Source organism: Pelodiscus sinensis, chromosome 12 (assembly GCF_049634645.1).
Source record: "Pelodiscus sinensis isolate JC-2024 chromosome 12, ASM4963464v1, whole genome shotgun sequence".
Classification (NCBI taxonomy): domain Eukaryota; kingdom Metazoa; phylum Chordata; order Testudines; family Trionychidae; genus Pelodiscus; species Pelodiscus sinensis.
Window position 1 is genome coordinate 22,279,486 of NC_134722.1, and position 13,201 is coordinate 22,292,686.

At 41.6% G+C, this 13,201-nt stretch overlaps 1 protein-coding gene and 2 long non-coding RNA genes across 3 annotated transcripts in view; 1 reads left to right on the forward strand and 2 right to left on the reverse strand.

The window, feature by feature from the left end:
- Positions 1-13,201, reverse strand: part of LOC142831067 (uncharacterized) — a 176,137-nt gene that overhangs the window by 84,132 nt on the left and 78,804 nt on the right. The gene's annotated exons all lie outside the window — the stretch shown is intronic.
- LOC142831150 (uncharacterized) lies at positions 3,704-7,063 on the reverse strand. Its single transcript, XR_012906814.1, has 3 exons — positions 6,500-7,063; positions 5,217-5,333; positions 3,704-4,407 (listed from the first exon to the last, which is right to left on the reverse strand). It is a non-coding gene; the product is annotated as an uncharacterized LOC142831150 (long non-coding RNA).
- Positions 10,454-13,201, forward strand: part of SLC7A10 (solute carrier family 7 member 10) — a 101,657-nt gene continuing 98,909 nt past the window's right edge. Inside the window, exon 1 of the mRNA XM_006114933.4 lies at positions 10,454-11,083. Coding sequence (XP_006114995.1) covers positions 10,924-11,083 — 160 coding nt within the window. The 5' untranslated portion in view covers positions 10,454-10,923. The remainder of the gene's footprint in view (positions 11,084-13,201) is intronic.

The window sequence follows — 13,201 nt, forward strand, 5'->3', positions numbered from 1 at the left end:
AATATCTACCTTGAATGGTCTTAGTTTACTTGGTTCTGCCTAGGGCTGTCAATTGACCTGCATTAACGCCTGCGATTAACTCATTAATTTTTTTAACGTGTTAATCACAGGCATTAATGCTGTGCTGTCCCTTTGAAGTGCTTCAAAGGGGCAGTGCAACAGCGGAGCTGGGGATCAGCTGGAGTGCCCAGCTGATCCCAGGCTCCTAATGTGCTCCTCTCGTGCTTTGGCGCTGCTGCTCTGGCGCGTCAAAGGGGCTTTGCAACAGCGGAGCCAGAGATCAGCTGGGGATCAGCCACGGCGCTTCCAAGTGGCAGCCCCGCATGGAGCCCAGGGTCAGCTGGAGACTCCAGCTGATCCCAGGGTCCATGCAGCACTGCCCCACTGAAAGGCCACAGCAGCATTTCAAAGGGGAGGTGCACGTGATCAATCGTGATTAAATTTTTTAATCACTTGACAGCCCTAGTTCTGACTCTGTGCATAGAGGGAAAGTGTCAACATAATGTCTCCCAAAAGTCCCTTCTAGACTTATATTTCATTGATGCTATGGGTCTATGAATTCATGCAGGTGTATCCACACACAGCCTAATTAATAGCTCCCAAGAGAGTTCCACCCTACATTTTTTTTAAAATGCCAACTACAGAGTTCCTCTGCCTCCAGCATTTCTTAGTTTTAGTATTTCCCATTGTATATCATTTTTGGAGTATTCATTAAGAGCTATAAAATGTTTGATACTGAGTATCAAAATTAGTACTAGGAGATATCTTAGAGGTTTATTTTCAGACTCTATTCCAAAGCATCTTCCAGCTGCATTCAGTTCTAAAATCAACTTGCTGTGCAGTCAAATCTATTTGAATGTGTGGACCTAGCTCCTTGAGTCATCTGGTATATGTTTCAGAGCTGCCACTTTCTTTAATACAAAATTCAGATTTACTTAGCTGTCTCTGAACTTACATATAAAAATAATATATCCACATGTGCATTCATGGCATTTATTTTCAAGTGAATTAATACAACTGGGTGTTTGCATGTGCATATAACTGCAGCACCCAGAAAATATAAATATAGGCACGTTAGCATCACAAAAGAAGAGTGTGAAGAGGGAATGATAGGTGAAGTGATATGTGCAAATCTCAATTTGCATATGAGTATTCAGTTATTTGCATGCTTAAGTGGGACATAGGTACATACTCATACATGCTTCAGTGGAAACCATTTGGCCTGAAAGTGCATTATTGCAGGGTTTTGCATTCACTTCTGTTAACAATTTAAGAGCTTAAATCACAAACTTTACATTTACCCTTTAAGACCCGTTTTTTAGAAATACTGCCCACTATCTTTAATGTGTTTCCTGAGGTTAATAATGCCCCCGAGCAAGTCTGGAATTTTGATCTTTGCATATTTGATGCTGTCTCTGATGGTTGCTGCCACTGGGAAGGAAAAAGAAAGTTTACCCTACAATCCATCCTTCCAAACTGACCTCAGATAGACAAGGGATCCTGCCAGACCAAGAAAACAGCTGGAGTTTCGGTCTACAGCTGAAAACAACCGTCACACACCAAAACTTGACTGAAATATAGAAGCACCTACTCTTTGTTTTCCTTTTTCTGGGTGCTTTGTCTGTGTTTGGTTTGGTGGGGAAGTGACCAGACAAGCTATCAACTTTGTGTGGAAGCTGAAAGTGTTTTGTTGAAACCCAGTGAATAGTTCCATCATTTAAAAAAAGGTTTAAAGACAGAAAGAAAAATGGCTTAGTAATTTGAATTTGCCTGGCACATTTTAATAAAAACAGAATGTTTACAGCATGAATTTGACACCTGAGGAGCTAAACTGGATCTTATAGAAAGGAATCCTTAGCACTAATGACGGGGCATGAAATACCATCTACATAAAAGTTTAGGCACTGTGTTGGCCATCCGTAGTGGACTGAATGTAACTCCATATGGACCAGAGCAAGCCATTTAACTATAAACAGTGTGTAACCAGAGGTCTGCCATGAGCAGTGAAGATCCTTAATTGGACATACCAACTTTTTACACAGTTTCACTACACTGCCAATGGTGGAGCAAGATTTTCCCTTAACAGTTTTAGAAATATTATACTAGATATTGAAATGGAGGTGTGGATTATGAACATGAGCATTTGAACATTTGCCAGCATACATCACACAGTTATTTCTTAAAAATAGGGGAAAATTATAATGTGCTCCAATACTGATTGTGATAACTATTGGCAAATGCTGACATTTTAGTGGCATCACTACATGGTCTAAGCGTAAATACATTGTTTTCCCAAACACTAACAGAGATTCAACTACTCTAAAAAAGCTGTGGTGGCAAATCAATTTTTTAAATCTACTTTTACTCCGTATCATCAACATCAAGCATTAAGCGTGAGTTTGGCTTTAAATGTATTGACATTTTAAAATAAAAATGTGAGTTCTTTTTATTTGTTCTCTGCTATTTTGAGCCATTGGGTTCCTGTGTTCAAGATTTTCTCCGCAACCACAAAGGCTAAAATATTGTAAAATGATTGCTGAAATTCTCAGGTAAAAAATAAAAAAGCAGTCATGTAGCACTTTAAAGACTAACAAGATGGTTTATTAAGTGATGAGCTTTCGTGGGGCAGAAAAAAATGTGATTTCAGGAGGTGAGGATTGACAAAAAATAAAAGACCAAAAATATTGTGATAGTGGTAAGTTGACCATGCTACTTAAATGGGATTTGCACTGTCATGGAATCCCAAAGACTCTCCTGGGACTCACCTTCAAATGTCCTCTGTGTGTTGGCCTGTGTGCGTGTATACACTGCAGTTAGATACCTACGAGTGGCCTGCGCCAGCTGACTTGGGCTTTCAGGGCACAGGCGTTGGGGCTGTTTAATTGGGATGTATACTTTAGGCTTACACTGAGCATGGATTCAAGGATCCTTTGAGCTGGGAGAGTTCCACATCTTGGGCTACAGCCAGAGCCCAACTGTCTACATAGCAATTAAGCATCCTTTAGCCCAAATCTGCTGGCACAGGCCAGACAAGAGCATCTCATTGCAGTGTAGACATACACTCTAGTGATAGCCAATCCAACTGGCATGTTGTGCAGTTTGCAGAGGGCATGGCGAACCCACTCATGTAGCTTAACTATGTGGAATCCTTTCACACAGCCTGCTTGCTATGGTAAATTTCACTCTCAAAAAGTAGTCCAGCTAAAATTATAACACCGTTATCAGTAAAGAATGACTTCACAACATGAATCACGCTGCCTTTCAAATGATCTATTGCTAAATCAACATGTCCACTTGTTTTGCTTAAAAGTACACTGCTAGGATATTTTTCATCATTCCAAAATAATTATTTCCTCCCTTTTGATTATAATGCCCCTTGAAACTGAATTGTGTTTCCTTACCAAATATTTTTTAGTGCAACAGGCATATTATAGCCCATTTTTGCAGAACTGCTCATGGATACTGGAATCAAAACAAAATATTAAAAAAACCAGCAGTGGAGCAATGGATCTGAGAGAAAAGAGAGAGAGGAAGAATTACAGGGAGTTTGCAAATAAATACTGAGGGAGGAGAACAGGTCAAATTTGGGCCATAGAGACCTTGTCAAATATCTATCTACGTATCTTAACTCTGTCCTTGTATACATCTCAAACATACTTTTACGTTTTGTGTTTGGATTTATGTTAAAACTTTATGGCACAATTCCATCACATGTGACAAGTTTAATTCAACCTAAATAGTCTTCTTGGAGAACAATAATTAAGCTGATTTGTTTGCTTTTTTTAAAATATCTGAAGTACCAATACATGAAATAAGGATATGACTGTTACCAACAACTTTAATATTTTCTATACATTTCAAAGCATTGATAAATCAGGACAAAAATAGCAAAAAAAGAGAACACATGCAAGCTTGAGTGCATCCTCTCTGTGCAGTTGCTATGCAGCAATTTCCTTCCTACAAAGAACTTTGGCTTTTTTGCTTACTAACGTTTCGTCATTCAAATAGATACAGTATGTTCAGATCCAACGCAGTCTAAAAGAAGTCTTTGCTCCCGAGAATTGCCTTAGACAACCATTATTTATACATATACATGCCTTTGAATTACACATTTTTCATAATTACTTTAATCACTGGATAAAATTCAACCTAAATAAAAACGCAAACATAAAGCACTTCATCCTAATGCAGAAAACGCAGTGAAACAGACAGGCACTCTGCCTAAAAAAAAAAAGAACATTTTTTTGGCAGTAAGTGTGGGTAATCCTTTGTCACTGCTGCCTTTTACAACAAGTTTTCTGGCTCACTGCTGTTTCAACTCTTATGTTTCACTATGGATTTGTATATATCAAAAGCTGTGTCATGATCTGCCACCTGCCTGGTCCTTCAGAGCTGATGAAAATGTTCCTAAAATTTAGAAAGAGAAATCACTGTTTATGAACACACAGGCAAAAGACACACTTGCTGAATGTTCTAAAACGGATTTAGACAAAAAAAAGATTGTTTCCTATTGTTGTTGGCAGAATAAAATAGTTTCAAAATACAAGTTTAAGTTCCAAAGCTAGCCTTTTCATAGAAGTAATAGTGACTCTTAGCTCAGCCTTCTAAAGAAAGTGTGATAGTCCACTTGCACTCTAATAGACTTGTCTGCCCTATTATAATACTGACAATGCTTAGTAATTAAGCTAAACTTAGAAGTTTATTGCCTACAATTGAGGACTAAGTCCTGTCCTGTACTGCCCACAAGTGCCCACCAGAAAGCTTTGTGCCCAGCAGCAGGAGAGCAGAACAAAAGATGCACATCCCTATTGTGATTCCCCAAAGTAGGGTGCCAGTTTCTCACAAAGAAACAGTTCTTGGACCCCTCCTCAGAAACCTCTCTATCCAAGCTGCAGGTCTTAACAAGTACTGTCCCCTATCTATCATTCCCTGTTAGGGAAAAGAGGATTGAATTGGTTGGGGTAAAGCATGTCCATGTGGGATCTCTGATCCCTGTCAGTCTGGTTTTCAGAGAGAATACAATATGGAAACTCTTCAGATATCCTTGGTACGAGATCTTCTCAGGGTGATGGTGAGAGGCCAGATGACCATGCAGATTCTTTTACATTTTAACAGCCTTTAGCACCATTGATTAGGAGGCTTTGTTGATATACCTGGCACATACTCCAGGTGTTTGTAACTTAGTAGAAAGGTGGTATTAAGCAACAGCTTCTTACCAGGAGGGCAAGGTACCATCATGAGCCAATCTGAATTCCACCGTGGCCTCATAGCTCAGTCACTGTGGCGGTCTACTTCTGATCCCTCTTGAAGTCATGTCTCTGGGCAGAGTTCCTCTGGACAATTAAGCGGAAGGTGGGGATAAGGACAGGAAGGGGCTTGTGCTGAGGGGAGGGGGTCAGGGCAGGAGAAGAAGGAAGGCACCAAGGGGCAGGGTGGAGGAGAGACAAATTCTAGGTGACCAAGAGGAGACAATGAGGGAAAGGGCAAGAGGAGCAAGGGTGGGGGAAATGGGAAGGTGTCAGTGGGGGGTAGGAAAGGGGAGGGAACAGAGTGATGCTGGGACAGGAGAGGGGAGGGGCAATGGGGGCAAGAGGAAGGGGAGGAGTAGGTGCCAAGAGAAGAGGAGTTGAAAGGAGGGGTGGGCATGAGAAAGGCAGAGGTTGGAGCAAGTCATGTGTTACGGTGCAGAGGGGTGTGAGGAGAACTGGGGCAAAAGGTGGTGAGGGGGTGAGTGCCAGGGAGAAAGAGGGCAAGGGGGGCAGGTGTTGGAATGGCAGGGGCAGTGAGGGAAGAGGGAGGCACTTAGATGGTGCAGGGGATAAGGTAAGGTGCAGGTACCAGGGGTATTGTGGGGGTGAAGCAGAAGGGCAGGCATGGGGAGGGGAGGGAAGAGACAGACTCCAAGAGGCAGAGAAGAGAGGCAGGGCAGGTAGGTAGAGGGAAGTGTTAGGAGAAAAGATGGGGAGGGGAGCTACAAGAGCAATGGGCACGGGGGCGGGGGGAGAAAGGGCAGGTGCAGGCCTCAGAGAGGATGGGGAGGTGGGGCAAGTCCCAGGAGCGCTGAGGGGAGTGAGAAGTGCATAAGCCAGGACAGTTGGGGGGGAGGGACATCAGCAGGCACCAGGGGAGCAGATGGGGTGAGGGGAGGATGGGGGATATGATAAAGGGGGAAAGGGTGAGGTTTAAAACTTGGGTGCCACGGTGGCACACATCCGAACAAGCACACACGACCTCAATATTGGTGCACAAGACAAAACTCACTCTTAAGAAGGAACACCGGTGGATATCCCATCACAGTAGCAGCCTTGAGTAAAGGGCATGCCCATCTCAGTGCTTCAATACGTACTCTGACCCCAGGACGCTCTCATGCAGGGGTTCATTCTGTCATCCTTCTGATTTCACTTATGGTATGTACTGAACTGGGGGGGAGCTGGTAAGGAAATTTAGAGTACAGTTGGGTTTTTCCTTCTGTTCAAGCTATTAATGGCTTATTGCTCACCTAAAAACTCCTCCTAGGTCAGTGTTCTTTTTTCCGTTACTTTGTTGTTGTGTTGTTTTTTTACTATCTGAGCACAAAAAATAAAATAAAAAATTCACTCAACATGATAAAAGCCATCAAGTGGGATTCTGGAGCAGAGCCTACAAATCAGATGATGAAATTCACACTCTTATGAATGTACATCTGGTAATGACCCCTGAACTGGCCAGAATGCAAAATATGAATTCATGCTGCTTTCACAGACCAGCTCTGGAGAAGTTTAGCTGATTCCATCGAGTCTAAAATGTTCACGTTTTAACCTGGCAGCGTGCTGGTTCGCAGTAATCAGCACAAGAGTGCTGAACAAGATTTTTATCCACTACACAGAACCACAAAGAACATTATAAACATGAGTTAAAGTAAACCCAAAAATCTAATGCAGGAAAAGAAGAAACAACGCCACATGATTTTCTTTTTTACTGTTGTTGTTTTGTGTTTCTTATTTATGTATGTTTTGGAAGTTTGAACAGGTTTACAAAATCTGAGCCTTGTAAACATGAGACACAAAACATTAATCATTACAACAGTAAACTTTTATGCAAGGAAATATTATACAATAAAATAGTCATCAGAACTCTCTATTTAGGCAAGGTGTTATCATATTACAGAATGAGCATCATTATAATGCCTCATGATATCATTTCTATTGATTTAATTAAAATGTGATTAATTGTATATTTTAGCAAGCCGATTATGTCTATCAAATGTTAATATTTTTAAATGGACAATGCTACATTTTTTTTCCAGGTGAATGGTCTTTGACTGAGTATTGAATAAAATACTGGACCACATAGCTAGGTATCTATTTTTTTGTACTGGCTACATAATGAGTGTGTTACTTTTTTCCATTATTCCCATAATTGAACTGTTTTTGCTTTTTCGGGAATAGCCTATCAGCTACTAGCAGATGAGAGATTAATTCTTAATTTTCTTTTGTGTGACCATTTCTATTAGAGCCCCAGATAGATTGTCAAAGGATAATTTGGTAATAAATGCCCAATAATTTGTTATATTTGCCTACAAATTGAATCTTACTGCTCTGTATTGACTGGATATGTCCACCATATATCCTCTTTCACCACAATTTCTCCAGTATTTATCCCCAAACAACCTATCTGTGTATGTTATCATTAAAATAGCATCTTAAATATTTTTTATCATGTTATAGCCTGTGCAACATATTTTTCTAAACTTCTATGCATTTAATTGAATTTTTGGTTGTTCTTCAAGGTCAATTGACCTTATATTACATTAGGCTCTTAGAATACCTTAACTCCCTGAAAAATATTTTATTAGAGACCGATATTGGCCAGATTGAGCACAAAACACTGAACACAAAAGGGATTATGAACAAAATTTGAAAAAGTCTTCTAGAAAATTTTGAAAATATTACCCTACGTTATTTTTATTCTTTGCTGGAAATCATAGAGGGTATGTCTACACACAATTTTTATTTAAGGAGAAGGATGCAAATAGCGCTGCTCATTTGCATACTTCCTCTGGTGTTTTTTTTGGAAGATGGTCTTCCGGTATTTACCCGCATCTACATACGGCTGAATTTCAAAATAAACCCCTATTTTGAAAGATCCCTGTAAACCTCATTGTAGGAGGAATAAGGGGTCTTTTGAAATAGGGGTTTATTTTGAAATTCGGCCTCATGTAGATGCGGGTAAATACCGGAAAAGCATCTTCCGGAAAAAAAAAACGGAAGAAGTATGCAAATGCTCAGCGCTATTTGCATCCTTCTGCTGAAATAAAGATCCTGTGTAGACATACCCAGAGTGATAGGACTGGAAGAGACTGGAGTTAGGCAACCAAAATGGGGCTATTCTTCAGTTTAGTATTTACCTGAAAACTTCATTGGGAACTTGTGTTTGTGAAAATAATTGTTATTAAAATACATCCCAATGATTGAGGAAAACAAAGATATGCAAGGTGCATTTTAACAGTAGTTACAGTAGCAATTAATTCAGAAACTACAACTACAGAGTAACAGATCAATTTGAGAATAAAACATGACCTTTGAAAATCAATATGAAGTCTTCCATGCATGACAGCAGCAGAAATTACTTGAAAAAGTAAAATCATCTACAATTTCTCTATTGCCTTCAGTGGGAATAGTCCATTGACTTCCTGAAATGATTTCTCATTTGTCAGACCAACCTTACAGTGAAAAAGTCAAGAAAAATCAGATTGTGTTGAATACAAAAACTTCCTGTCACATTCCACAGCTGCATTACAGTCTGAGATCTTAGTTTCTTCTGCCACCAATGGCAAGGCAGCATGCCCACCTGAAATTTTTGGACTTTCCATTTTGATTCATGTCAAGTCCTCTTTTTTCATACTGTTCAAAAAGTCAGCATGGTTTATTACACAGAACTGTCAACTAACTTCACTGAGTAGATCACGCATATATGAGATGCTATCCTCAAGCCAACAGTATCTATGCACCAAACTCAGGACTATTAATATGATGGTCCAACATCTTGGCTGGCACACTAAAGACTGAACTTGGTACTCTTAGAACTAAAACCCTCTTGAACTAACGAGCCAAGATTCTACAGCTGGGCTGTTACAAACTCATAACCTCTGTGGATAAGGCACAGAGGGAGATCTGTAATACACACTCACCAGTGAGTCCTCTAACATTCAGTGAATTCAGAACACTCACATAGCAAGAGATACTTAAAGAATTACAGGAAATTTGAGTCACCCCATGTAACTATCTAGATATTGTTATGCTCCTTCTTCCTCCCATACTAAACATTAATGTATTTATCCTCCACATCCTTGTGAGGTAAGGAAATACTATGACAACCATTTTACAGTTGGGAAATTGGGACAAAGAGAACTAAGTTGCCTGACCAAGGACGTCTGTTGCAGAAATAAAAACTGAATCCAGGCCTCTTGTGTCAAACCCATCCTTCACAGGTGACTCTTTTTGGTTAGTGAAAGATGCTTAGTATTCATGTGAGTCTTTACTGGCTGAGATTGTCAATACCACATTTCAGGAAGGATATTTACCAATCACATTAAAACACACAATAGTCCAACCAATACTAAAGAAGCAATTTCTGGGCCTATGAAACTTGCCAACTAACATCCCATTCTTAAACAAGATAATCTTAACACAAAGAAAGCAGCATTTCAAAATGTACCGGGCTAACATACCAGCCTCCTCTCAATCAGGGTTCATGTCAGGACATGGCATTGGTCCCAGTGACACTGGATAACCTCTCCTGGTAATGGACTGGGGAGGAAAGTCAGCTATCTTCATATTAGTAGATCTCTCCTGGGATTTATCATTATCTGCTATACTGTACTAATCTCTTGTATCAAACAAGTAACGGAACTTAACAGAAAACACCAACTTCTCCAATTCTTCCTTTCAAGATTGCTGCCCAGAATGCTAATGGAAAATTACTTCATCACCTGGCGACATATTTACGCTTACAGTCATTTATTAAGGTAAGATTATGGCCCAAGATAATTATTCAATATTAAGCCTAAAATCATATTAAGATATTGCACATGAAAAGAATAAACTTTGAAGGACCTGGCACAGCACTTCCATAACTATTAACAGTTAATAAGAATTTTGTTTTATATTGGTGAATTCTGTTAGAGAGAAAAATAACCCTAAGACAACCAGCCAACAAACAAAAATAGATTAATGAAAAATATTATTCAAAATCTAATTTGAAAGACACTCAGAAGCCAGAGACTTATTCCATATCTTGGGCAATTTTGGGATAGAATAAAAAGGTCCTGAGGCAACAATATCTCACGCTGTGAAACCTTCCTGGGAACACACCCTAGTGACAGCAGCTCCAGGAGGAACAGCGCCAAAGGGAGGGAGGATCCTTGCAGATCCAGCACCGCCCCAGGTTGTCCTGCTCCTGGGAGATCCCTCCCAGCGCACTCAGACATAGATTGGGTGGTTTTAACATTCTGGGTGGTTTCTGTTCCAGGACTTTAATCCCCGATCCGAATTTTTAAGCCCCTGGTCATTTTTACCGCCCGGCTGCTGTCACCGGCTGCTCAGTCCCCGCCCCGGGCTGCAAGCAGAGTGAAGCTCTGGGCAAAGGGCAGCTAGGGGCGCCAGCTTCGCTTCCCTAATGGGCACGTGCAAACCCCTCTTCCCGGGGCAGCAGCTGAAGTAGTGGCTTGAGCCTGGGCAGAAGAGCCGATTGGGAAGCCCGGCAGCTTGTCCCATTGGGCTCCCCCCGGGCAGATTTGCCCCCACCAGCGCCCCTGCCCACGTCCCCATTCTCTCGGCTTGGGCAGCCGCGGCGCATGCGCCTGCCGTCGGAGCGCTCTCCAGCGGCGCTCGGGCTGAGCGGGGCAGTGTGGAAGGGAGTCGCTGCTCAAGCCGCGGGGGCGAGATGGCCGGGGAGAACCAGCACCAGACCCTCAGAAAGGGCCTCGCCGCCCAGCCGCCCGCAGCCCCGGCCCAGCCGCCGCGCGCCCGCCCGAGCAGCAGCCCGGACAGGGTGACGCTGAAGAAGGAGATCGGGCTCATCAGCGCTTGTGCCATCATCATAGGTGAGCGCCCCGGCCGGGTCCTGCGCCCAGGCAGCAACTTTTCAGCGGAGGCGGGGGAGGGAAGTTGCAGCCTCTGCTTGGACCGGGCCCCCCCCCCCCCCCTCCCAGCCCGTGCGTGCGCCTTGGGAGACGGGCTGGCCATTGCCCTTGGGCGCGCTCCTTTGCTTCTGGACGCCAGCGGGAGCGTAATTCTGCAGGGCGGCAAAGGGGCACCCGCGCGCCGGTGGCGAGCCGCTCTCGGGGCTCTGACAAGCTCCCTGCCGAGTGCAAGCAGCAGCAGCAGCGCCGTGCGGGCATTGCAGGGCTTCCGCGCTGCACCCCGGGGCGGTAGATTCATGAGAGCAGCTCGTTGCGCGCGTACGAACTTTTTGGGTCAGGGAATTAGTGTTCGTTCGGCACGAATTACTGTAGAGAGACAGAAAGATGAGCAAGTAACATGCACGGGCAGTCATTTGTCAAGACGGAACACTTACTTACTTTTCCCTCTCCTGCAATGGAAATTCCTTGATACATTAACTTTATTGTGTGCTGCCCCTATTTCAAACCAACAGATAAAACCCTTAAAATCCTGTCATTTAATGTACAAAAGTGTTCTTGAGACCGGTACAATGATTTATAGAAACAATAAATAAGCTAGACCAACGGCCATACTGAGTCAGATCGTGGGTCGATGTAGCCCAGTATCCTGTCTTCCTACAGTGTCCCCAGAGGGAATGAACAGAACAGGTAATCATCAAGCAATCCCACCCCATTACCCATTCCCAGCTTCTAACAAATACCATTCCTACCCATCCTGTCTAACAGCCATTGATGGACCATTGATCCTCCATGAATTTATCAACCTCTTTTTTTGAACCCTGTTGAATTCCTGACTTGCAGAACATCCTCTGGCAAGGAGTTCCACAGGTTAACTGTGTGGGGGTTTTTTGGGTGTGTGTGTGTGTAAATACTTCCTTTTGTTTGTTTTAAACCTGCTACCTATTAATTTCATTTGGTGTCTCCTAGTTCTTATTATATGGGAACAAGTAAATAACTTTTCCTTATGCACTTTCTCCACACCAGTCATGATTTTATAGACCTCTATCATATCCCCCCTTAGTCTCCTCTTTTCTAAGCTGAAAACTCTCAATCTTTTTAAATCTCTCTTCATACGGCAGCCATTCCGAACCCCTAATCATTTTTGTTGCCCTACTCTGAATTTTTTCCATTGCTAAAATCTTTTTTGAGATGAGGTGACCACATCTGTATGCAGTATTCAAGATATGGGCGTATCATGGATTTATACAGCAGCAATAAGATATTCTCTCATTCTCTATCCCTTTTTTAATTATTCTTAACATTCTGTGTTTCAATGATTCATTCCAAACATTCTGTTTGCAATGATTCCTAACGTTCTGATTGAAAAGCCACTATACATAAAGTGTCACCATAATCAAGGAGAACTACTGAATTACAGGAGATTCAGAACTTTTTGCACTGCACTTTTAAAGAAAGGCAAGAGTATAGGTTCACATAAATGCCTAAAATTATCAGCCAAAGCATCCAGCATTGTAATCCAAAATAGGTTTTAACCACTTTTGATTTAAAGCCTATTGAAAATTATTGTCTGCATCTGAAATGCCAAAATATAATTGGTTTACAAATAAAACGATTCACAAGACTCTATGTCAATAGATAAGAACCTCAACATATTAACAGACATCACTGTGACTGTACTACAGTTATCTTCCATTTACTAATATAACTGTATTAAACGATGAGACAAAAATCAAATTTTTCTCAATACCAATATATGGTCCACAAAAAATCACATTCCATTTCATTACAGAGATGACTTCTTACTGTGTATTTATGAAAAGTGCTAACTGGAACCTGTTTCCAGACCTCTGGCATTTCACACTTTACAATTAGGAGATTAAAAATATGCACAAGGGATGGGACAGTGAACATGCTCCAAATGACAAACATCTACAATCCACTCCAGTCCACCTTTTCTTATGATTAACACTATGCTTAAAAAGGAAACCATTCATTGTATTTCAATGGGCAAAACTAGCCATTAGAATTATTAACCACATAGCTAGAAGTTAAATAAGTACCGTATGAACATTTTTTTTA